This window comes from Falco cherrug, chromosome 2 (assembly GCF_023634085.1).
Source record: "Falco cherrug isolate bFalChe1 chromosome 2, bFalChe1.pri, whole genome shotgun sequence".
NCBI classification, from domain to species: domain Eukaryota; kingdom Metazoa; phylum Chordata; class Aves; order Falconiformes; family Falconidae; genus Falco; species Falco cherrug.
In genome coordinates this window covers 70,949,378-70,971,728 of record NC_073698.1, presented here as the reverse complement: position 1 = coordinate 70,971,728, position 22,351 = coordinate 70,949,378, and the positions used below count along the sequence as shown (strand labels likewise).

At 43.2% G+C, this 22,351-nt stretch overlaps 1 protein-coding gene and 2 long non-coding RNA genes across 3 annotated transcripts in view; 2 read left to right on the top strand and 1 right to left on the bottom strand.

The window, feature by feature from the left end:
- LOC114017412 (uncharacterized) overlaps positions 1-8,172 on the top strand; it is a 33,580-nt gene extending 25,408 nt beyond the window's left edge. The window contains exon 3 of the long non-coding RNA XR_008730805.1: positions 6,045-8,172. This is a non-coding gene — a long non-coding RNA (uncharacterized LOC114017412). The remainder of the gene's footprint in view (positions 1-6,044) is intronic.
- Positions 3,987-12,546, bottom strand: LOC114017413 (uncharacterized). Its single transcript, XR_003562467.2, has 2 exons — positions 9,940-12,546; positions 3,987-5,036 (listed from the first exon to the last, which is right to left on the bottom strand). It is a non-coding gene; the product is annotated as an uncharacterized LOC114017413 (long non-coding RNA).
- A 229-nt stretch (positions 12,547-12,775) lies between these two features.
- The window catches only part of TMEM131 (transmembrane protein 131), a 103,331-nt gene continuing 93,755 nt past the window's right edge, over positions 12,776-22,351 (top strand). Inside the window, exon 1 of the mRNA XM_055701391.1 lies at positions 12,776-12,988. Within this exon, the coding sequence (XP_055557366.1) occupies positions 12,844-12,988 (145 nt within the window). The 5' untranslated portion in view covers positions 12,776-12,843. The remainder of the gene's footprint in view (positions 12,989-22,351) is intronic.

Genomic DNA, 22,351 nt, shown 5'->3' with positions numbered 1-22,351 from the left:
TGTGAAAACTCAGTGGATTATGTTGTGCAATCAGTTTTCCTGTTGCTATTGTACTGAGAGTTGCTTTCACCTAGAGACTCCGGAGGGGCTCTGGGCTACTGAAGTGAGTAAATGTGCTCTGGAGCAGAGCTGAACCCCTCTACAGAAAGCTGGCAGGAAGAGACATGGCTCCAGGGAGTTCTCAGGGCTTCAGGTGCTTCTAGAATGAGTATAGAGTGACAGAGATTAATTGCTTCCCATGATAGCTCTAAACTAGGTCATTGTGCAATAGCATGCCTAAGTGAACCTGTTGGAGTATTTGAAACTACAGCTGTGTCATCAGGTTTTCTCCTTGTCAGGACATGGCCTCACATGGCATCAAAAGTTGAGCTCCAAGTAAGAACAAAAAATGTGATTGACATTACCAGACCCTAAGGACAATAGGCAAACGTTTCACAGCATGTCATGGCGAAGAAGTGTGAAACATCCCACTGTTCAGAAATTAGAGAAACATTCACAGAAGACAAAGAATAGAAGTTAATGCTCTAATACAACCCATTTTCCTTAAATTTGCAAGGATTTGAGCAATCCAGCTGGGTGTAGTATCAGCTGACATACCACAATGTGCCCTTGCATCTTGTTTTTTCTTGTCACAGTGGATAATTCTGAGGGATTGCATTGGGTGGTGCAAAATGGCCTGACCTCATCTACATCATCTTGAACTTCTCATACTGCAACTATTAAAGAAAAAAAACCAAAACACCAAACCCTCAACAACTTCCCAACAACTGAGTCAAAGCTTTGCATTAACTATGAGAAATATGGTTCAAAATAGCAGCAGACTTTCCTGCAGTCAGAGCACACTATCTTACTGGTTTCGACTGGGAGTCTGGGTCATCCAATTACATTGACACTGAAAAATTCAGATAGAGCACAAATCACCACAAGTTCTGCGGAGTACTTTTCAGATTCATGAATACGCCAGAGATATTTCAGAGGATAAGAAATTATCTAACTCAAGATATAAAACTGAAGACACCCAAGAAAGCCCACAAGAGGAAGATCCAGCCTAGGCAAAAAGATCTCTGAAGCTTTTTTAGAATATGAGTTAAGAAGGTTTAACTCACTGGGGATGTCAGGGGCTTCTGCACTGAAGCCTTCAAGAGACAAATTGCATGCAATGGGTGGGCCTGGTCAGCAGAACAAACATTTCTGTCTCACTGATAATCTAGAATGAAGGATGTGGGGTATCCCCCAGACCTGCGCAGGCAGTCTCATACTGGAGCCAGCGAGGACTGGTGGGCTTCCTGCAATCACAGAGATCGCAGCAGTGATAGAACTGCTAATGCTTTCAATATCTTGCTAAACAAAATAGGGAAAAGTTGCAGAGAGTGCCTGGCGGTGATGCTGTATGGTTGTCTTAGTGTGAAATTGCTGTGTTTGTATTATATTACAGCTTTTGTGTTTGATGGGTGAGGAAAGGCAAACGAAAGATCAGGCCAGACCTTTCACTCAAAGTGATCTCCTAAGTCTTAGACTTCTACATGCGAATGATAAAACAACCTGGTAGAAGACAACTTCACATCGATAAAATTATGCCTATCATAAAGTCTTCAATGCTAAAAGCATTCCTAAGATATTTGCTTTATTCCACATCTGATCCCAGCTGACTGAGCAGAGCAACAGCAAGAGTTTCACAGTACCCCACCCAGACTCTCTTCGAGAAGATCAGTCCTGTAAACTATAGGATCTGTGTGTGCAGGGATTATACTTTATGACCATATAACTACACAGATATTTTTCTTTTAAAATTCAGGCTACAAATTGACACTGTTATATAAATAAATATAAATTAAAAAGAAAAAAACCCACAACTGAAAGAAGGCCTTATCTGTCACCACTTGTTCAGTGGGGGAGAGCAGCACATCTGGTCTCCAGTCCTGCAGCTGCCTGGCTGAACAGGGCTTGGGAACACTGAGGAGGTACCGCTGCCTAGGAGGAAGGGAGTGCCTGGCATTAGTCACCAGAAACCAGGTCTGAATCAGTTCATGGAGTCCTGATTCAGCAAGTTAAACATTGGTGTGAAACAGGAGATGGCTCCTCTGCACTCCGCACTGAAGTGGAAAACTGCTGGGAAACCCAAGGGGATGCCAGAGACATGGTTCTGGAGATCCAGCAGGACCTGGGACCAGGACAGGACACCTGGGTCCCCATAGGCTTTGACCCAGGCGTGAGACATTACTGTGCTGGGGGGAGGATATCCCATCTGTGGGGAGGGCAGTGACCACAAGGGGTGTATGAAGTGGACCTGGGAACCCAGGGTCATGCTCAGTTTGCTTTTCCCCAAGCGTTTTTGCTCACCCTGAGCAGACAATATGATGGTTTACACTTCAGCCTTCTGTGCCCAAGAACGACTGCCCACAATTACGCAAAGCAAATGTGCATTTGGGGAATGCCACATCAGCAGTCCTCCTAGGGTGCACAGAGGATTAGTGCCAGCCCTGTATGATATTTACATAAGAGGATTTGATCTGTGCTTCCTAGCGTGATTCACAGGGCTCTGCCCTGCTGGAGTAGCTAAGAGTTAATTCCTGTGCTTCTGTACTTGGTCCCAGTACTCTGCTTTCTGCAGCAACTGCATTGGTAACAGTAACATTGCAGCAGGCGTTACAAGTCCAATTTTAGCAGATATTTTTAATTGGAATTTTTTGTTTTTCCACATATTTTTCCTAACCATATTTTCTGAGCTTACAAACTTAATTTTCAACTGCAGATCCTGCTTGCTTTATTTAGATGAAAACCAGTACTCTAACATTTAGAAATACAAAGTTGCCAGCACTGTTTAAACACCCTCCTTTAAAAATGTAGGTTTGCAAAAACGAAACTGGTGCCCCTGTATTTTGAAGAGCTAAAAATGACACTGGTTTCAAAGATATGAAGCATGAAAAGAAATGAAATGTTAAACTATAAATAAGTCAGTTTTCACTTGTGCTCCAGACACTTGCACAGCTTTCTATATAGGTAGCCACTAGGTTACCAACTTATTTATCAATAACCAAATGTAGGAACACGTTTGAGAATTTCACAGAATGTCATTGTAGCACTAGGGTTTGGGTTTTTTTATTAGGGACAGTAGTTTCAAAAAAATGCTTTCTCGTCTCTTATAAATTCATAGGTTTTCTATTCAAAGCCTTGGTGTTCCCTCTTCCTGCCTTTCAGTCAGTGTACCCATTTTGTAACTCGGTTTTCTAACTTTAAACAGATGACAAGACTTATGAACCACGCAAGACTCTAACAAAGCTTCACTTACCAATACTCTGAAGTGTTTTCCCTTCCCCATATTTTAGGAGGGATGTGCAGATAAACCAGAAAGGAGAGTAAATAGCCACGTTTCAAGCAGGATCAAGAGTTTAATACCTGCAAGTTCAGGACATGACCAGCCCTTGTTGGCCTCAGACTCTTGATTATGATACTGAATGATCTTTGCTCTCTATCTGGCATGAGTGCTGCTATGCAACATAATCATCAGCTTTACTGTTAAAATGCAGGTTATCGCAGCAAGTATGTACTTTGGCAGCTAATTTATCTTGGTTTGTCCTTCTTCTTCTTCTTGCACATTTATTTGTTTGTTTCATTTTTAAGTGTGGTGTGGCTTTCTGGATACTTCCAAGACCAGCAGATGTTGCCTAAGGGAGAAGCTGGACTTCCCAGATCCATCTGTCATCGTTATTTGCCCAAATGGTTCTCTGGGGATGTTTCTGTTACTAGTGTTTCCATGAAAGCAGGCTGATGGCTGGCTGCACAATTCCCAGCCAGGAAGTCCCCTTGGCTGCTTTTCATCTAGTCCCTTTCTTCTGACACATCCAGCTTTGGTGGCCTACAAGGAGTCAGGCCTCCTCATGGAAGAGCTATTGAGCTCACTTGAGACACTCACGCCATCACGCTGTGTCAAAGTACAATGAGAAGCAAAGGAATGTTGGCAAGAGAAAATTCTGTATAAGCTACGATTAAGACATTAACAGAACCATTGTTTATTACTCAATTTTCTACCACAGCAACCAAGATCAGAGGTTTTTTCCTTTATACCCCTATGAAAACCTTATCTGGATCAAGTTGAGTCATAAGGAGTTTACAGATTTTCTGCAGGACTGCCTCCTAGGTGAGTTTTTCAAGAACTTGCAAATGTACTTTATTCAGCTCAGCTCTCTATGACCATCTCCTCCCCATTCACCACTTAAATCATTTCTGCACAAGTCAGTCTGGATTTTGTGTCTTACTATTTTGTTTTGGAGCTACAAGAAACCCATTTGTCTTTGAAAAGCTTAATTTCATTTCAAAGTAATTTTAAATATGTCCGTTTCGAGATCTCTGGGTTTGATGTTTTTCTTTTGTTTCAATATACTGTAATTTTTACATATTATTTGAACAATCCAAGGGATTATATACTATAAAATACGAAATTATGTACTGAGTGTTGCTGTCACAGGGATGGTTTGCTTCCACTGTGCAATGACTGGCAATTCATTCTGTATCCGTGTACGACTGCTGCAGAAGCCATGTAAGAGCTGGCTCCTGCAGCTAACCAAAAGTGTCCATGCAGAGTGGTGCGTGCCGTTGTTTGTGGCCTGAGCTGGCTGAATGTAAGCCAGGCTGGTCTGGATGTCAGGTAGTTGCATTAACTGTAAGTTCAGGGCTGTGTTGATAAGTCCTGCAGAGACAGCAGTTATGGTAAATGATCACGGTGTCACACCGCTGCAGTTTGAGTTTTCATATCAGAGCTGGCCTGCATCCTGGTAGCTCCAAGTGTAAGAGTAGGCAAGCAACTCTCCACACCCATCCATGCAGACATAACTCCTGAGGTTTTCACAAGGTCTTTTAATATTCCAGAGAGGGCATCAGTTCCCAAATGCTCTGTCTTCTCTGGGTTCTCAATTCGCCCTCTTGTTCTTTCTGTTAGATGAAATTCTACCTCTATCCTGATGCATGCCCAGACATCCATACCTTAGTTCAGACAGGCAAGGCTGACAGCTCTTGCGTTGCTGATGGGAGAACAGCACCTGGAAGAAGAGCAACTGATTCTTATTAAAAACAAACTTCTTCAAGAAAACAGATTACTTATTCAGGAGCCTCAGCTCAGGCCTCCTTGGTCCTCCAACCTATCATAGTTCCTCAACCAAGGCACCACTTCAGTTTTGAATCTTTTTGTACTCTGCTGTATAACAAAAAACTGGGATGTCTCACACTCAGCTATATCTCAGCTTATGCAGACTGGGATTTGGTAGGCACCGGATACAGTTTTGCAGGACAGTAAGACAAGGCCAGGTTAGCTGGGGCTAGTGGAAGGTGTTCCTGCCCATGGCAGAAGGGTTGGAACTAGATGACCTTTAAGGTCCCTTTCAACCCAAACCACTCTGTGATTCTACGATGACATGCTAGCCCAGTTAGGAAGAGCCAGCACTGGTAACTGCAGCCAAATCCTGAAGCATTGGCTGTATCCCATTTGCAGGACTGCTCAGCCCCACGCTGTCACTGAAGCCTCTTGCAGGAGCTATGTTACTCTTGTCCCACTCAGCTGGTGCCACTTCTCTCTTTTTCTGCCCTGACAGATCTAATATCTCCTCTGAAGGGTGAAAGGGAGGAGACAACACTCATGAGCTTTTCAGTTCTACAGACCCCACTCTTTCCCCCAGAGCTTATAGCACAAAAAGGTCAACACAGCACATTTTAAAAGCAGGTGTGGAGGTCACAAATAAACGTGGGGAGGTCACAAATAAACATGGAAGCTGAGGGATTAGACTCTTGAGGAATCTTACTAGTACAGCCTATAGACCTTGGAGCTAACCCTCACCCGTAAACATCTCTGTATTGCTTCTTGGGAGCCTTTATTTCCCAATGTGAGTGATGAGATAATAAGCACTTGGAGACATGTTAAAGTGATGTCAATCAGTTCACAGCAATAAAATACCAGGGAAGGTCTTTCTAAACCTACAAAGCTGCACCGTGAGAGTATACCCTAGTGTTTGGTCTCATAATTTTTTTTTCTTTTTTCCTATTTTAACATGCAGAACCGAAAGAGATGCTTGCCCACGGCAGCAAAGGGGAAGTTGGACAACAGTGAAAAGCCATAATTTATAAAATACAACCCAGAAACAGAAATGAAAGAGACAGCGGAAGACCAAAAAAGAAGTGCACACCCAAGAGCCTGTACCCAGAATGCCAGTACTAATGATAACATAGGCTACCTGAAAGGACAGGAAAATCCAGACATCCACCTACTCCTTCTTCATATCATGTAACATATGACTCAGTTAAGATGGAGAAAATATCTAGAGCTGTCTGAAGAGCAAAGAGAGGCAGCTAATCATCAAATTATTCTAGCTCTTCCAGAAGAGAGATTTTAAAAAGATGGAGAAGACACACCACAAGCACATAAAGCAGGAAGAAGCAGATGGAGGTGCTTTCAAATTTTAAGGCATTTAATCAAATTCTACCACCAGCATTTCATCCTGCCTCATCCTGCAAGTTGATCTCCATGCACAGATGTCTCTGACTTTGGTGTCCTTTGAGGATCAGGGGCCCAGGCAGCAACTGGAATCCACAGCGCCTGACGTGTGCCCTCTTTGCATGCTTCATCTGTTGCTCTGTTCAGCTTGTAAACTGAGATCAACAGCATCTCACAGAAATGCCCTCCTATGCCACAGGGATATCTGGGTTCCATATGCATTGGCAGGTAACCTGGGACTGAATAAACTCTGGCCCAGAATTTCAGGTGGAGGTGTCTGTGGCTGGGCTTCTGAATCTGCATGGAGACAACTGGATTAATGATCAAGTGTGCTGATCATTTTCCAATTGCCATGTAAATCACTCGTACTTCACCAGTCTGAGTATTAACTAATATCTTCTCACCCAGGCACGATACACATGATGCCCATCATTGCAATATCGTTGGATGCGCTCATCAGAAAAGATACACATAGATGAGCATACCACCATTTTTGTAGAGTCCCATTTAACTGAAAGAACAGATTTACAATGAAGTTTCAACACTCAGAAAAGCTTTAGGAACTTAAGAATGTAGTCTGTGTATCTTTGGGCTAAACAACATATTTGGTTACTCAGCACTCTGTTCAGGCCCATTCATTTAGTATTTCTTCCTCTTTTCTCTGCTTTCTAATGCATCAGTGGATTGCTTCTGCAGTTAAGGGTGCTTTTGCATTAGATGCCTCCTCTTCCAGCAGAAAATTTGACATACAGAATTTACAACACAATGAGCAGCTATCTAGCATGATATGTGGGTACCACACTATGATAGTGTGTCAGCAGTCTTGGTTTTCTACCAGACTGTCATTGAGAGGAGTTCTGCATTACAAAATTCTAGCATTGCTGAATCAGTGTGGAGTACGGGGGAATAAATATCACACACCTTGCTGTCACACCAAAATACCTATCAGCTACACCAGAAATTGTGCCAGGTCACCAAACGATGAGGCAGCAAAAGTACTGTACTGGTAGCAAAAGGGGGCTCTATTGCTGCATCCTTAGGGAATGAATCTGTAAAGTCTGGAGCATACTAGCAACGCATCTAAAAAAGACATGCTCCGACTGACAATATACTCTTATGCACAGAGCTAACCTGGTGTTGAAGTCTTCTGCTATCTTGGACTTTGTGGCAGGATCGAGCACTTTGTGCTGTATCTCCCAAGTCTGCTATGTCCCAGCATGTAGCACCACATGGGCACAGGGCACGAGGACACTGATAATGCGTTAGGTCAAGTAACAGTCTGTCACCCAACGCACAGTCTGCCACTATGCTATAGCTGCACAACATCCGTGTCTAGCCAGCCTCTAGGTGCCTTCACCTTTTATAGATCAAACCTATATGCCAGACACATCTAATTAGGTCATTCCAGATCAGACCAGCCCACTCTGTCTGGTGCCAGGATCACGGCAGCAGGGAGGAGCTAAGATACAGCAATTGCATGACATTGATGTAGCAGTAGGGAAACACGAAGCGGTGGTCAAATGAATGAAGCTAATGCTTACTGCATGCAACTTTCTGGGATGTAACCACAGCAACAGTTCACATTGTAGTTCACAGTAGTGACACTACAGCTAGCACTATTGACAGTAAAATACTGCATCATTTCTTTTATTAGAGGAAACCGGTAAACCAAAACCATACAGTGTGTCATGTTTTTTATCATGGCAAAGGTGAAAGCAGGCTCTTATTGGGCAAGTGTGTATCATGATGAGCCCGATCAGAAGGTGATCATCCCTTTCTCTCAGAAAGTAATGTGTGGATCATTACATTTAATTCATAAAATGTAAAAATCTTAAAGAAATGAAGGATATTTTTTCTCAATGGGTTAACAAAAATTTTATGACAAATCTTGGATTTTAATTTAGGTGAATGATCATATGAATGATTAAGTGAACAGAACATAGAAGTAAAACAAATAAAAAAGCAAATTTACCACTGTTTGTCTTGAAAATAGTCATTAAGTAAAAAGTAACAAGGGTTCACTGAAAATAAATCTTGTAGACAATCTTGAATATTAAAACCCCAATATATCATATCTACTCTATTTTATTCATGCACAAGTTTTGTAATGCCGCAAATAAAATGTTGGAAACTAAGCCCCCCAGTGACTTGAAGCTGGCATGGACAATGAAGCAGTGGAGTGAAGCCCCAAGCCACTTGTCCTCACTGCAGGGCTGCCTTCAGCACACAGGTCCAGCCCAGCACCAGAGCTGCAAATTATTGGCAAGTAAAAGACAAATCACAGATCCACAGGAAGGTAAACCCAGTTTTAGGGTGCTCAAAGATGTAGCCAAGTGATGCAAAGCACTGAAGTGATGCAAACTCATTTTGGCAGCTCAAGCTTATTGAAACATTTCTGAAAGCACAACTTTTCCCTAGCAGACTTGGTGCTGGTATGTGCACTGTTTCTGTGCAATCCATCATAATGTCAAGGCAAATGAGGCAATTTAAGGAACAGCAGCAAGAATTATCTGAAAGAGTGGTTTTATAGAGAAAGGTTAAAAGAGCTTAATACATCTAGTTTTGTTAAAGTAGAGGTAGATGGAGGCATGTCTCCAGCCAGCAAATGCTTAAGTAATGCAAACCTTAGGGATGGGGAGGAAATACTTGGGCTTATACATATGGGAACAAGTAGGAGCAAAAGAAAAGAAGGTGGGGAAATATTGAGTTTCAGAAAATCTTGTTGGCAGTGAAGAGCAGAGTTTGTGCAGATTTTTTAGAAGAAGTGGTGGGAGTTCTTTGTTATTTAAAAAATAATTTGAAAAATACTAATAAACAAGCTACCAGGACTAACTCTATACTAGCAGGAAAGTTGATTGGATGACCCAACAGCCTCCTCCCTCCCCATTTCTTTCTTTGCTTGGTTTATTTTCAACCAATTGACCATGTACAACAGCTAGTAAAAGCAAAGAGAAAGTAATGTGGGCACATTCATGACAGAAATCTCAATGCCAGTTTAAGAGACTCTATTTCCCACTGTGGGTTCCTGTCCTTCCAGCAGAGCCCGAGAAAGGGACCCCACGAACATCTCTCATTAATTCAAGTGCAACATCACCTGGTTTTGATCAGTGTCCTGCAGAAGAGGAAACCCCCTGCAGGAGAGACAAGGCAGTTCTAACATTTTATTACTGCTTTTGAAGCCTGTCAGGCAGATAACCTCTAACAAGTACCAGCAGTTGAAGACATTACGGCTTCTGACTAACATTCTGCTACTCTCCCAGTTCCTGCCTCCATAGCAAAGGTGGCAGGACAGAAATAACACATCTGTATTCTAGCAGTTCTGGGTTCTTGCCCAGAAAGACAGTACAAGCTATCAACAAAGGTAACTTCCGTGACAGTTAGATGCTGAAACATGGGTGTGCTTAGGAGGAATACTTTAAACTACCGTAGCTCAGTAAATGTCAGTCTTTAGTACACACCTTTCCACTGAAGGCAGACTGACCATACCTCTTCTGGTGTTAGTTACTCCCTTTTGGCAATCATGCTAAAAGTTGATTGTCAAAGCTGACAATGGTCGTAGAATTCAGAGTATGGCTCCCCATTTCAAAGTCTTTCTGATGCATTCTCCAGTAGAACAAGGCATTTCTTCATCTGAAAAGTCAGCTGTTGAACTTTATTGTCTAAGTATTCATGCAATTTCTGTTTACTGAAAAGTACATTTCTGTAAGAACTGTATTCTATGTCTCATGATCGCTTATTACAAGAAAGGGTTTTCTAGTATATAAATTGTTTTTTAAAAAACCTGTTCAATACTCAAGTAGTACTGCAATTTCCAAATGTTAATATTTATATGCACTGCATGCGTAAACCAAGCAACTTGAAGGGCCTCAAACATGTACGTAATAATATAACCCAGATTAAATCAGAAATAAATTAATGGAATTATTAATCATTTACAGACATTGAACCATATTGTATTGCTTTTTCCTGCACAGAAAACAGTGGGAGTTCTGGACAAAGATGAAAGGGAGAACATGTACTGTGAGCTATTTGTTTTCTACACATCTAATAATATCTTTTGGAAAAGACATTCTGTATATAGAACAATTAAAAACTCCCCATATTTTAATGCTGTAAGGTTTAAGATTCGTACACACCATAATGGTAGGACTCACAGTTGTTCTCTCATTTATACCATGGCCTTTTTTCCTTTTAATTTATTTATTTAATAGCACAGTTGGCATTTCCATTTTTACTCCAAGGCAGATTTTGCCATCCTTACATCTTAGTCTCATTAGAGCTCCCATTCATTTTAGTGGGTAAGATGCTCTACAGCATGAATTACAGCAAGAAAATCTGGCTGCTCAGTTGTGCATTACTGGATTTGAAATAGGAGAACTAGAAAAGAGCTGACTACTTTTTCCAAAAAAAAGTAACACATGTACAGCAGAAGCCTAGTTAAGAAGGTAAAATCAAAATAATACAGGGTCCACTGTAATTAAGAAGCAGCACTAACTGTTGTTTTGTCTTTCTGAGTTCTTAGATTTGATTGTGCTCTTTGATGGGCGTACCTATCCCCCACAGAAATCAACATGTGGGCTTGCACTCACAGAGGTGATCGGGCTTTGCATTTACTGTGGCTTGGGTTGTTCTGAGAACTGTGAACAGAGACCCATGCTCCTAAGTCACTGATTCATCCTTTTTCAATACAGTAGTCAAAAGGTTATGCAATTTGAAAGATTAGTAACTACACAGAAGCCTTCAACTTGATTCCTCACATGTCTTCTGGAAATCATCACTGTTGCCAGGAAAGGCTTTGACCCAATGTTTCCAACTCCATTTCTCCCTTGAAAATAAATCTTGTTGAGCTATGGCTGCAGCATCAACTACAGTACCCAGAATTTTGAAGCGTCTTGGGGGTGTTCTGACACAAAGAACAGTGTATGTTGTGATTGGGTAAGAGTCATAATATCATTACTATTTTTAGTTAGGCTGTGTGTTAGTCAGTACCTTAGAGACTTCGGATTTATAACGCTATCCAAATCTATTACACTGTTGCAACAGCTGAAATCCAACCACGTGTTCAAGCACTTCAAACCCAACGTGGTATGTTGCTCACGTAGGGAAATGAATGATTAAGGGACAGAGCATGGGTGCATACAGCTTTTTAGTCTAGAAAGCTAAGCCAGTCCATCAGTGCACAGAGACCATTTGTACCACAGACTCTTCCCTCTGCTGCTTTATTTAAGACCACTTTGGCAAGCTAGGGCTGCGATGCGATTCACCCTCTTATCAGCTGCCTTGCCAGGCTGCACGCCTGCTATCTCAGGGCCTTTCAGCACTGATGACACATACTCATTTGCCAGCGCAACACTATGTCCACCTGACTACCAGCCTCATACTACCAACATGCCTTCTCCCCACCACGAAATCACTTCACGTGTTTCGCAAAGGCCCTAAGGCCACCCGTGTCACGGAAACGGAGAGTGACAGGTACAGAAAGAGATCTTTCCTCAACCGCGGCGGACGCGTGGTATCACGCCCTCGCTCCAGCACAGGGCCTCACATTACGCCTCAGGCGTGCAATACCTCCCCGTCCCCTGCTTTATTGCTGCCGAGGGTGCTGCGCGGCCGGGCCGGGCAGCGGGGGGCGGGCTCCCTCACTGGCAGGGCTGCTGGCCTCCCCGCCCCACAACATCCTGGGCCTCCAGCAGGGCGGGAAGCCAAGGCATGGGAAAAGGACGCAAACATCGGAAAGAAACGTGCCAACCCGGCACTCCGCGAGGAACAGCCCGCCCTCCGCCGCGGTCCTGCGCGCGGCCGCCCTCCCGCCGCCATCTTGAGTGTGGGCAGAAGCACCGGCGCCCTCCATAAGGAAACAGTAACACCGGCAACCCAACTCTTCGAGAGACGAGGACAGCACCGAAGAGGCGGGATGACCCCACGACGAACAGTCAGCACCTACAGAAAACCTAGAATATCAGTTAAAAAAAATAAATAATAAAACAAACCAAAACGAGCCATTTCCCGAACCCCCTGCCTCAGACAGGGACAAGAGGCGTCTTGCCCACACTTAAAATGGCAGCCGCTTCCGCCCTGGACCGGTAACTCCGCCCCCGCAGGCAGGGCGCGGGGCGGGGCGGGGCGGGGCGGCACCCCAGGTACACGCCTCGGTGCGTGCGCGCGCGCGCGGCGCCGGCCCACACCCCCACTCCCCCGCCCGCTGGTGACACACGCGTCAGGAGACGCAGCGCGCTGCGGGGTGCCCGCCTCCCCGGCCCGGCCCCGCCCCGCCCCTTCCCCCGCCCCTCCCCGAGGTCCTCCGCGCGCGCGCCGCGGCCCGGCCGGAGACACGGCGGACCCGCACCGGCTGCGGCAGCGCGATGACGGCGCGGCGGGAGGCGGCGGCGCCCGGCTGCCCCGGCTGCCCGTTCCCTCGCGCCGGCAGCTGGGCAGCCGCCTGGCGGGGCGCGGCGCTGCGCCTGGCGCTGGCGGTGCTCCTCCACACGGCCCGGGCCGAGAAGGAAGGTGAGACCCAGGTTTCCCGTCCCTTCGCCTCCTTCACCCCCTCCGGCGGTGGCTGCGGGGCTGTTGGCGGTGGCGGCGGGGGGGGGGGGGTGCCGCGGACGCGACGGGTGTGTGCGGGCGGGCGGCCGGTGAGGCGCCCGGCCTCGTCGCCCCTTCCCCCTCGGCGGGGCCGCCGGGTCCCGCTGCCCGCCGTACGGCTGCCGCGGGGGAGCCGCGGGCGCTGCCCTCCCTTCGCCCCGCTGCCGGCGTGCGTGTGTGTGCGGTGGCGGGGGGCAGCCGCCGGCCTGCGGGCGAACTTGGTGGGGCCTCTCCTCCCTGACAGCGGCGGGGATGGACCGGGGCTGCCCTTTAAAAAGGAGAGAGGGGAAGGCGGTGGGGGAGCGTTCTGGCGTGGAGCTGGTTTCCCGGCGGCAGGCTTCCAGCGGGGGAGCGAGCCAAGCCAAACAGCCGGGCAGACCTGCCTGGGGACGGGCAGCGCGGCGCGCTGGGCTGTGACAGCGAGACCCCCGGCCGCCCCCAACCTCTGACAGGTGCCGGACGCCTTCCGAGGCCCACGGTCTCTTCTCCAAACTTAAACAAAGTCAAACGGGGGAGTTTTTAACTTTTTGCGTCTTTGATTTTTGGCACGTTGTCTTTTCATTGTGGTTTAACAAGGAAAAAAAAAAAGCCCCGAGCGAAACACCTCAGCGTATTCTGTAGTATTGCTGAGAACGGCTTTCAAGCATTTCCAGGGTGCAGACTCGTGGTCTGCTTAAAAGCGTGTCTGTGTGGCAGTGTTAACAGGCAGCAGATAAATGTAATGTGGTACAGAAGTAGGTGAAACGGATTTACTTCGGCTGACATGAGAATTTACCTTTCAAGCAAGTTGCTGTACTGGAAGGAGATTGAAATGTGTCAGGCCAGATGAGGTCCAAGAGGATGAAACAGTAAGAATAATAATAAAAAAAAAAAGAGTAAGAAGGGTGTGGAATAGTTTAGTGAGGAGGCTGCAGTTCTGTCTCTAGACCAGACTTGAGGGAAGAAATGCATGCTAATAATGCAGGTATCAGAATAAATTTAGATATGCCTTTCATTTTCTAATGAAGGGCTCAATTTGAGTAATTTCCATATAACTTGTTTTTACAAATAAGGTGATGTTGATATTAAGGTGATTAAAAAAACCCCACAGTTTTGTGTCACAGCTTACTCTTGCTCGCTTGGCTTTTTCTTCAGAGAATTTAACATTTAGAAAGCATCGTGAAGAAAGATACATATTTAAAGTCCGACAGTTCAGCTTGTAGTGTCTTGAGGTACTAGAAGAGTTCCAATGCTTCAGAAATACCTATTTTTAACTCTGATTTTGGTTGCATTCCTTTAAAGGTGATAGCTTTTATGAGTTGATAAGCTCCATCAGTGATGTTATAAAGGGATGGGTTTGATGGAGTTGATTCGTGCCCTGAAAGTTGTGACAGCTGGGGCCATGGTTTGGCTTTGTTCATTTGGGAAGGAGATACTGGTTTTTTTTCTGTGGACTTCCTTGGCATTCCTAGATAAACAAAGGCAGGTTTTAGATTCAGAGTTTGAACGGATGTGATTGAAGTCCTTCAAGAAAATGGAATAGTTTGTACTGATACCATTTCCTTCTATTGATATAGTCTATTACTTAAAATCTATCCCAGCAACATTTCTGTCATTTTCAAAGAGTGAACTTGATTCTCATACAGAATACAGATTTTTTTTCTGTCTTCTCTGATTTCTGACACTCATTTTTCTTCCCAAGTTTCCTGCTGCTTGAGTGTAGTCTGAGTGGTACATTTAAGTTCATTAATAAATCTTGGTTTAGTGTTTTGGCTTTTTGGTGTTCTGCGGTTGCTGGGTTTTTTAAATTCATGTTTTATCGTTGTCTTAGAAGAATTCTAGATGATCTGCATTTGTGTTTCACATGTTGGAAAGTGTTGTCTTGGAGTCTTCCTTTTTCTGGGTGCAATGCCTCTCTATACCCTGCATAAAAGAACAATGGAGTTTTAAAGCAAGACAAAGTTGAAAGTGACTTGGGAGATCCAGTCCCACTGATCTGAAACAGCAATCTGAGTGCCAGTCTGCAAGGGACAGTAACTGAGTATAGAAGAGCAAGGACCAGCTTCGACAGTGGGCCTTTCAACCAAGGTCTAAATGAAAACTGAGATCAAAACGAAACAGTACTTCATAAGAAAGGAGGGGATAGTGTTTCAGGCTCTGTCCTTCAGTGCCTTAGCCTCTACCAGGTTATGTCAAGTTAAACATAGTAAGACACAGTTCAGAAAAAATAATCTGGAAGTAAGGAAATAGCTAGGAATAGCCTTTCCATCTCCCAAATGTGGACATATGTGTTTCATTACAGCTGCAGGAAGGAAGCTATGGAGAGGGATTAGAATTGAGGTTGTGCATTCTTTTTCCTGTACTATTTCTACAGTGATGGGTCAAAGGTGACTGTAGTGCAGCATATATTCCTGAGAAATTGCTGGATGCAGAAAAAAATTGATAGCAGGTGCTCAGGTGAGTGATAGGAGTGAGAGAAGAATAGAACAGAGTATCGCAAAAGAAAGTAAAAAATTGAAGGTGGAGGACACTACTTTCCTCTTACCTTGCATGTACATGAGGAGAAACTGGGGGAAAGATGGAACTGATGCACAAAAGAGTGTGCTGGCTTCATGCTTCTACAGAGAAGGAGCAGTAAGCAGTTCTTTATGGAGCTGTCATGAGCAGGAAGATTATTGATGCTGCAGTATTCCAGATTGACATGACTGCTTCTAGTCCCCAAACTTAAAGAGTTTGAGGGTAAAATTGTAAGCTAAACAGCTTTGCTGCCATTTGTCTAACAGCAAAAAGGAAAACTGAAATCCTTTGTGTATACAGGCTGTAAATCAAGCTCCTGGGGAACAGTGATATTGCTGTATACTTTCTCTGTGCTAGAGAAATAAAACTTGTGGAAACTATCTGGTATGTGAACAAATATGAAAGTAGATAAAACTGCATGTGGACCAGCCAAAAACCCTTCTATTTCAAACATCAATTTCAGACTAAACACTGATGTGCGACTTTTTTGGGGGTTGGGTTTGGTTTGGTTTTTAATGTTGTTTCATTTGTTTTGGTTTGTCTAGCTGGGTCCTCATTGCCCATGTGTTGCTGAAGAATGAGTAAGACTGAGAAGGTTGTAAAATTTTTTGTTTGTTTCTTTCACTTAGGATGTGAACCCATGACAAAAGAATAACATGGCAGGAAAAAAAATTCTGCATCCTTGCCATTTAGGAGGGGCAAGAATAAATTAAGAGTTTCTTTTGCAAATGCATATGATTTTCAGGCTTTTTGTAGGCTCATCCTTTCCTAGTGTAATTATGTTCTGTGTTGCCGCGTGGATTGAGGACTTTCAGTTTATATTTGAGTGTTTTTGTTTTGTTTTGGTTTTTATTTGCTTTGGGGTTTGTTTTTATTTTTTAGTTGTTGGGGCTTTTGGGAGAGGGCACAACAGCCATCTGGGTTTCAGTTGAAGGAAGCCATAGTAATGCCGTGAACGCAGTGGTCAGCGAAATGTTTTGAAGACAAATGTCCAACATCGCTATGCTTTTTTACATGAGAACTGGTTTTTGTTTCTTCCTTTATTTATATTCATTTATGTTTATTTTTATTTTAAAAATCTTTATTTCTTACAACAGTGATTTATTTTTTTTTTAGTAACTTTTTATTTGGCCAGCTGGCTGAGAGCCTGCACTTCTGATAGTGCTTTTGCCTACCCACATGCTCACAAGATTGGTGCAATTAGAACAGGGTTGATGTTTCAGCTAGGTTTATTCCCCAACTATAACTTCTGAAGTTGTATCTTAGTGCTGGATCTGGGAAAAATTTCTATTTAAACATCTAAAATCTGAGGTCGTGGAAGACTTGAAGGGAGATGTGTCATTAGAACAGTGCACTGGGATGCTGGAGTCCTGGTTCCATTTTTATCATTTTGTCTAATTTCAGGCAAGTAGCTTTTCCTTTTTGCTTTATAACATTATCTAAAATGGCAATCGAGGATACTCTGTATGAATGTTGGAAGTAAACTAATGTTGGAAGGTGATGTGCGAGAAAGCTTATATGTTTAAAATAATGTGATAAAACCCCCTCTTCACATATACTGCCTGTTTGTCATATCCTGCTGTCAGAACTAATATATAGCATGCTACTGTTTATTTTAATGCTAATGTTTTGACCCTGACATAAATCAAAATGTGATCCAGAAAGTATGACCTCAAACTGAAAACACTCTAGCAGCTGAAGCAGCACATCAGAATCATGAACAGTGTGAGGGAAAAACAGTGAATAAAAATTGACTGTGCTATCTCACTGAAACTGAAGTATGGGAGAGCTGATGAGGTTTGCACTATGTCTTTGTTTTCATGAATGATAAGTATTAACCATGTGTCTCATGCTTGTCTGCAAAATCTTTGGGCTAAATTAAATATAACAAAACATTGCAATGGACAGGAACTGGAGACCCCATGTTCTTCACGACTTTCTGTGTAATCACAAAATGGTTGCTATTCCCTCCTCTGCATCCCTTTCTCCCTCATCAGTGCCCAGTTACATGGCATGTGTGAGGCACACTGAGGTACTCTCACCTGCAGAGGTCAGTTGAAGGATAGCATGCTGCAGTTCAGGGCCTTGGATTGTAAACTCTTGAGGGAACTTGCTATGTATTTGTATAGTGCCTAACATGATGAAGCCCCTCTGAAGTTTGCAGAAGTCTGGAGGTGCTGCTTTATTTAAAGCTTTCAGCTGTGATTTTTGGGATTGTTGTGGTTTAACCCCAGCCAGCAACGGTACCACACAGCCACTCGCTCACTGCCCCCTACCCTGGTGGGATGGGGAGGAGTATCAGAAAAAGGTAAAACCTGTGGGTTGAGGTAGGAACAGTGTAATAATTGAAATAAAGTAAAAATAATAATAGCAACAATAATAATTGTAATGAAGAGGAGAGGGGAATAAAGTCCAAGAGGGCGAAAACCCCTCCAACAACCCAAAAAACCAGGTGATGCACAACACAGTTGCTCACCACCCACTGACCAAGGCCCAGCCAGTCCCCGAGCAGTGACCAGCAGGCCCCAGCCAACTCGCCTCAGTTTATATACTGAGTGTGATGTTCTGTGGTATGGAATATCCCTTTGGCTCATTCAGGTCAGCTGTCCCAGCTGTGTCCCCTCCCAGCTTCTTGTGCCCCTCCTCCCTGCAGACCATGGGAAACTTGAAAAGTCCTTGATTTAGAGTGAGCATTACTTAGTGACAACTAAAACATCAGTGTGTTATCAACATTACTCTCATACTAAATCCAAAACACAGCGCTGTACCAGCTACTGAGAAGAAAATTAACTCTATCCCAGCCAAAACCAGGACAGGAATTGATTGCCAGTATTGCAACATGGGTTACTTTGAGTCATTTGGATACATTTCTGCAAGTTAAAATTTTAGCTGTTTGCAGTAAAGCTTGGATGTTTGCTGTGTGTCACTTTATTTCAAAACCTACCCGGTTTTGCTGTGCTTAAAATGAGACATGTTATGATTCCATGGTGTGATTTACTAAGTTTGTAAGTATAAAGAATCTTTCAAACTGTAAACTTAGTAAATCACCTGGGAGTCTAACAGTGAATGGTGGATGTTGTGGTTCATGCATAACCAGCAGCGTAAGTTCTGTGACTGAAGTGCAGGCTAGAACCAGTTTGGTTTGTTCCTGTGTATGTGGGTTTGGCAAGAATAAAAGTCAATAAAGATCCATTTTATTTCTCTTGCTAGTAACTGCTATCCAGTGTGGTGCTTCTGACTTTGTCAGTCTACAGCATGAACTCACCTGGATGTAACAGGAGCTGTGAGAAGGTGTCTTTTTTTTTTTTTTTTTTTTTTTCCCTTCCTCCCCCCCTCCTTTCTAAAAGACAGCATTTGAAATAAATCTGCAGTCTTCATGGTAGTAAGTGGGGGTGCTTGGATCCAGGCTGGGTAACACCTTGAGCAGCCTGCTCTGACTGGCTCCCTCTCTGAGCTGGCGGCTGGGCTGGAGGCCTCTGGGATCGTTTCCAGCTTGCGTTATCCTGTACTTCCAAAAGGTGAGCGCACCGGGTGCTTATTACAGAAGCAACTGATTCAGTCCATTTGCTTGTGGTAGTTGCCAAATTTGAGCTTAAACTACAGTTATTTTAAAAATCCTTTCTGTTTTTTTCTAAAAAATTGTGTTAGTATTTCAGCATTTTTTATTATTAATACCAAGACAGAGGATGCAGAATTTCTTCTTGCACAGGAATAATATCAGTGCATTGCTGGAATAGCCTTTATTTTTGTGATTTACTTGTTTGGCATTAGTAACCTAGTTTGTTAATTTGGAAGTAGGAACATAGTTCAACTTAGTTTGCCTGCTGTCACCCACTTTTCTTATATGGAGGAATTGTTAACAGTCAAGATAACGAGGCAGTAATTCTGCTCACCACCAGCTTCCCTTTTTCAGTTTCCTAAAGCTTGTAAATTGAAAACGTAGGTGCCTGATTTAGGAAATCAAAGGAACCAATGACCATGAGAGTTAAAGGGGAGGTATTTATCTTTCTAGTCATAAATACAGGCAAAGAATAATTCTGTGCCAGATATGGGTTTGTTAGAAGCAGCTGGTAAAATTTTAACATGTGATGCAGGAATGTTGGGTATTTCTGTTTTCTGAACTGTTTACACAGAATAATTAGTGATTTACTGACTGTAGTGAGGATGTGATGCAGCATCTGCATTTAATGCTTTTAAAATCTGTTTTTAACATTTTCTGGTAAGCAGGCTTGGATAACTTGTGCTCTGGAATATTAAAGGGACTAAACCAGGACTGTGCGCATTTGCGTTCTCTTTTTTAAAAACCCTGGATGTAATGGCGCAATAGCAAAGAGCTGAAGGATTGCAATGTAATTCCACTCTCTGGAAAGGAAAAAAAAATAGTTTTACAGTACTTTGAGATTTCCCTGCTACACTTCCCAGATCTATCTTCTCACTGAGACTATCATAGAGGCATTTTTAATACCTCTCCTACTGCCTGGCATACATAGCAGTAGAGAACCATCTGAGAATTACTGGAGTTTTACTGGAGTTATTGAACTGGTTTTAAGGATACCAAATTACCAAATAAATTGTAATGGAAGGAGGTGTACAGGAATGAAACTATGTACCTAACAGCTCCTTCTGTCTACCTACTGTATAAAGTTACAAAATGTTATTTAAAAGAACTGTTTAGCTGACTCAGTACAACATGCTTAGGTTTCTAAAGTTACTTGGTCAGTTTATGCATTGACTAATCTTCATAAAGCAATCTGTTTTAATGATGACTTAAGGCTTATCTGAGGGTTTTTTCAGTTGAACATAGATCTATGTTGGACTGTAAAGATCTGGTATAATAGAATGTGCACATTAAGTTAACATTAAGACTTTTAAAAGTTACTTAAACTTAAAAAAATCCCAAGCAACCCTTGGTTATAGGTGTTTTTTTGAAGTTATTTAAGTCAGGACATACAGCTAGTAGTGATGTTGAACAGATTAAATCACCATTTGAGGGAGTGATGATAGCATAGGAGACAAAGTTGTAGATGAGCATGGTACTGGTTTAAGTAATTTGAAACACTAAACCTCTTACGTACCCACTGTTCATCAACTTGACATTTTAGATCCATAGATCTGAAGTAAAATGGGATCCTTGTAGAAGAGGGTGGTAGTGGGGAAAAAAAAAAAGACTGAGAATCTGTCAAAGAGGAGGTTTCTAAAGAGGGAATTTTAGCTTTTGAAAACGGAAAGCTTTCTCATTTTCTTATAGGTACTCTGTTGGAAACATCTCAAAGTAGTTTCCTCAGTGTGAAATTGGATGGCTTCAGCATAACTTGGTATGACTGGCTTATGAATTTTCTTTATTTTTGTGATAAGGTGCAGATAAGGTCCAGATAATGCCTGGCTTAGATTGAGAATGGTAGAAGATACTGATATTGAGATAGAATATGAGAAATCAGCTATTTTTCATGACATCTGCTTCCACTAGGGGATTTTTGGGTCCCCCATATGAGTTGTTGATATAGTATGTTAAGTGAATTTAAAACCTGGTTATCTGAAGCTTGTAAATAAATATGAAATCTTCTAGCAATACAGAAAAGTTCTTAATGAATCAGTTATTTGCACCGGAATAATGTACAAATATTGGTGGGTGGAATTTGTAGATAATGATAAAAACTATCCAGGCAACTAGATAAACTCTAGGGTGTTTGGGTTTGGTTTATTCCCAGCAGTGGGTTCATACTGTACTTTGGAGGGTGGTTACAAGGGGTTCTTCCTGGCTCTATTCTGGGACCTGTCCTGCTTAGTATCTTTGTTGTATCATATCTGGGGAGCAGTTGGTATGCTCAAGGGCAGGGCTGTGTTTCAGAGTTCTAAACAGGACAGAGCAATGAACTGACAGGACCTCCATGAAACACAAAAAAGGACAAAGAGAAAGCCCTTCATATGGGACAGAAGAAATACTTGCAGGGGATATAAGTTGGAAATGCTATAAATGAGTCAGCAATGTGCCTTGGCAGCATACAGGAGTGTAGCCATGAGACTGAACAAAGTGATTATTCCTGTTTACTCAGCACTTAGTAGACCACACCTAAACCACGGCATCCGGTTCTGCTGTCCCACTGGAAGGCTGCAAAGATGGTCGGTGGATGCATGACCTAACGAAAAGAGGCTAAGGAACCCAAAGCTGTGTGGAGATGAGGCTTTGGAGGGACCTCGTGGCAGCCTGCTGGTATCAAAGTAGATTTTATGAAAGAAATTGAACCAGACTCCTCACGGAGATGCATGGCAGGAGCCTGAGAGACAATTATCATAATATTAACCAGGGAAAGTTTGTTTTGGTCTGTGATGATCTGAGTAAGAAAGGCACTCGGACTCTGTGAAATATCATTGAAAGTGCTATTTATTAGAGCTAACATTACGACGAGAATAATATAGATGATCTTGCATCTTGAGTTGCGCAGCATCAAAAAGGCCTCCTGTCCTTGTGCAGCATACTGTGCCGACCCCGTGCATAGAAAGGGTTACCCCATGCTGGTCCTTCAACCTATTTTGGATTTCCTTGCAAGAAAACAACTCAATTCCTAAGTTCTATTGTCAAGCAGAAAGGATGCTTGGATGAGAACTTCTGGCTGGCTTTTAGATAAAAGCAAGGCCACCCAGGTGGCATAATTGCCGGTACCAAGTGGGAGCTGCCTGCAGGCTCCTCTGTTAGAGTGAGCTGGCTGAGCTCATCCTGCAGCCCAGTACAGGCCTGAAAGCCAGCCTGTACATGCAGCACAGCAGAGACACGGGTCTACTCAGGTTAGC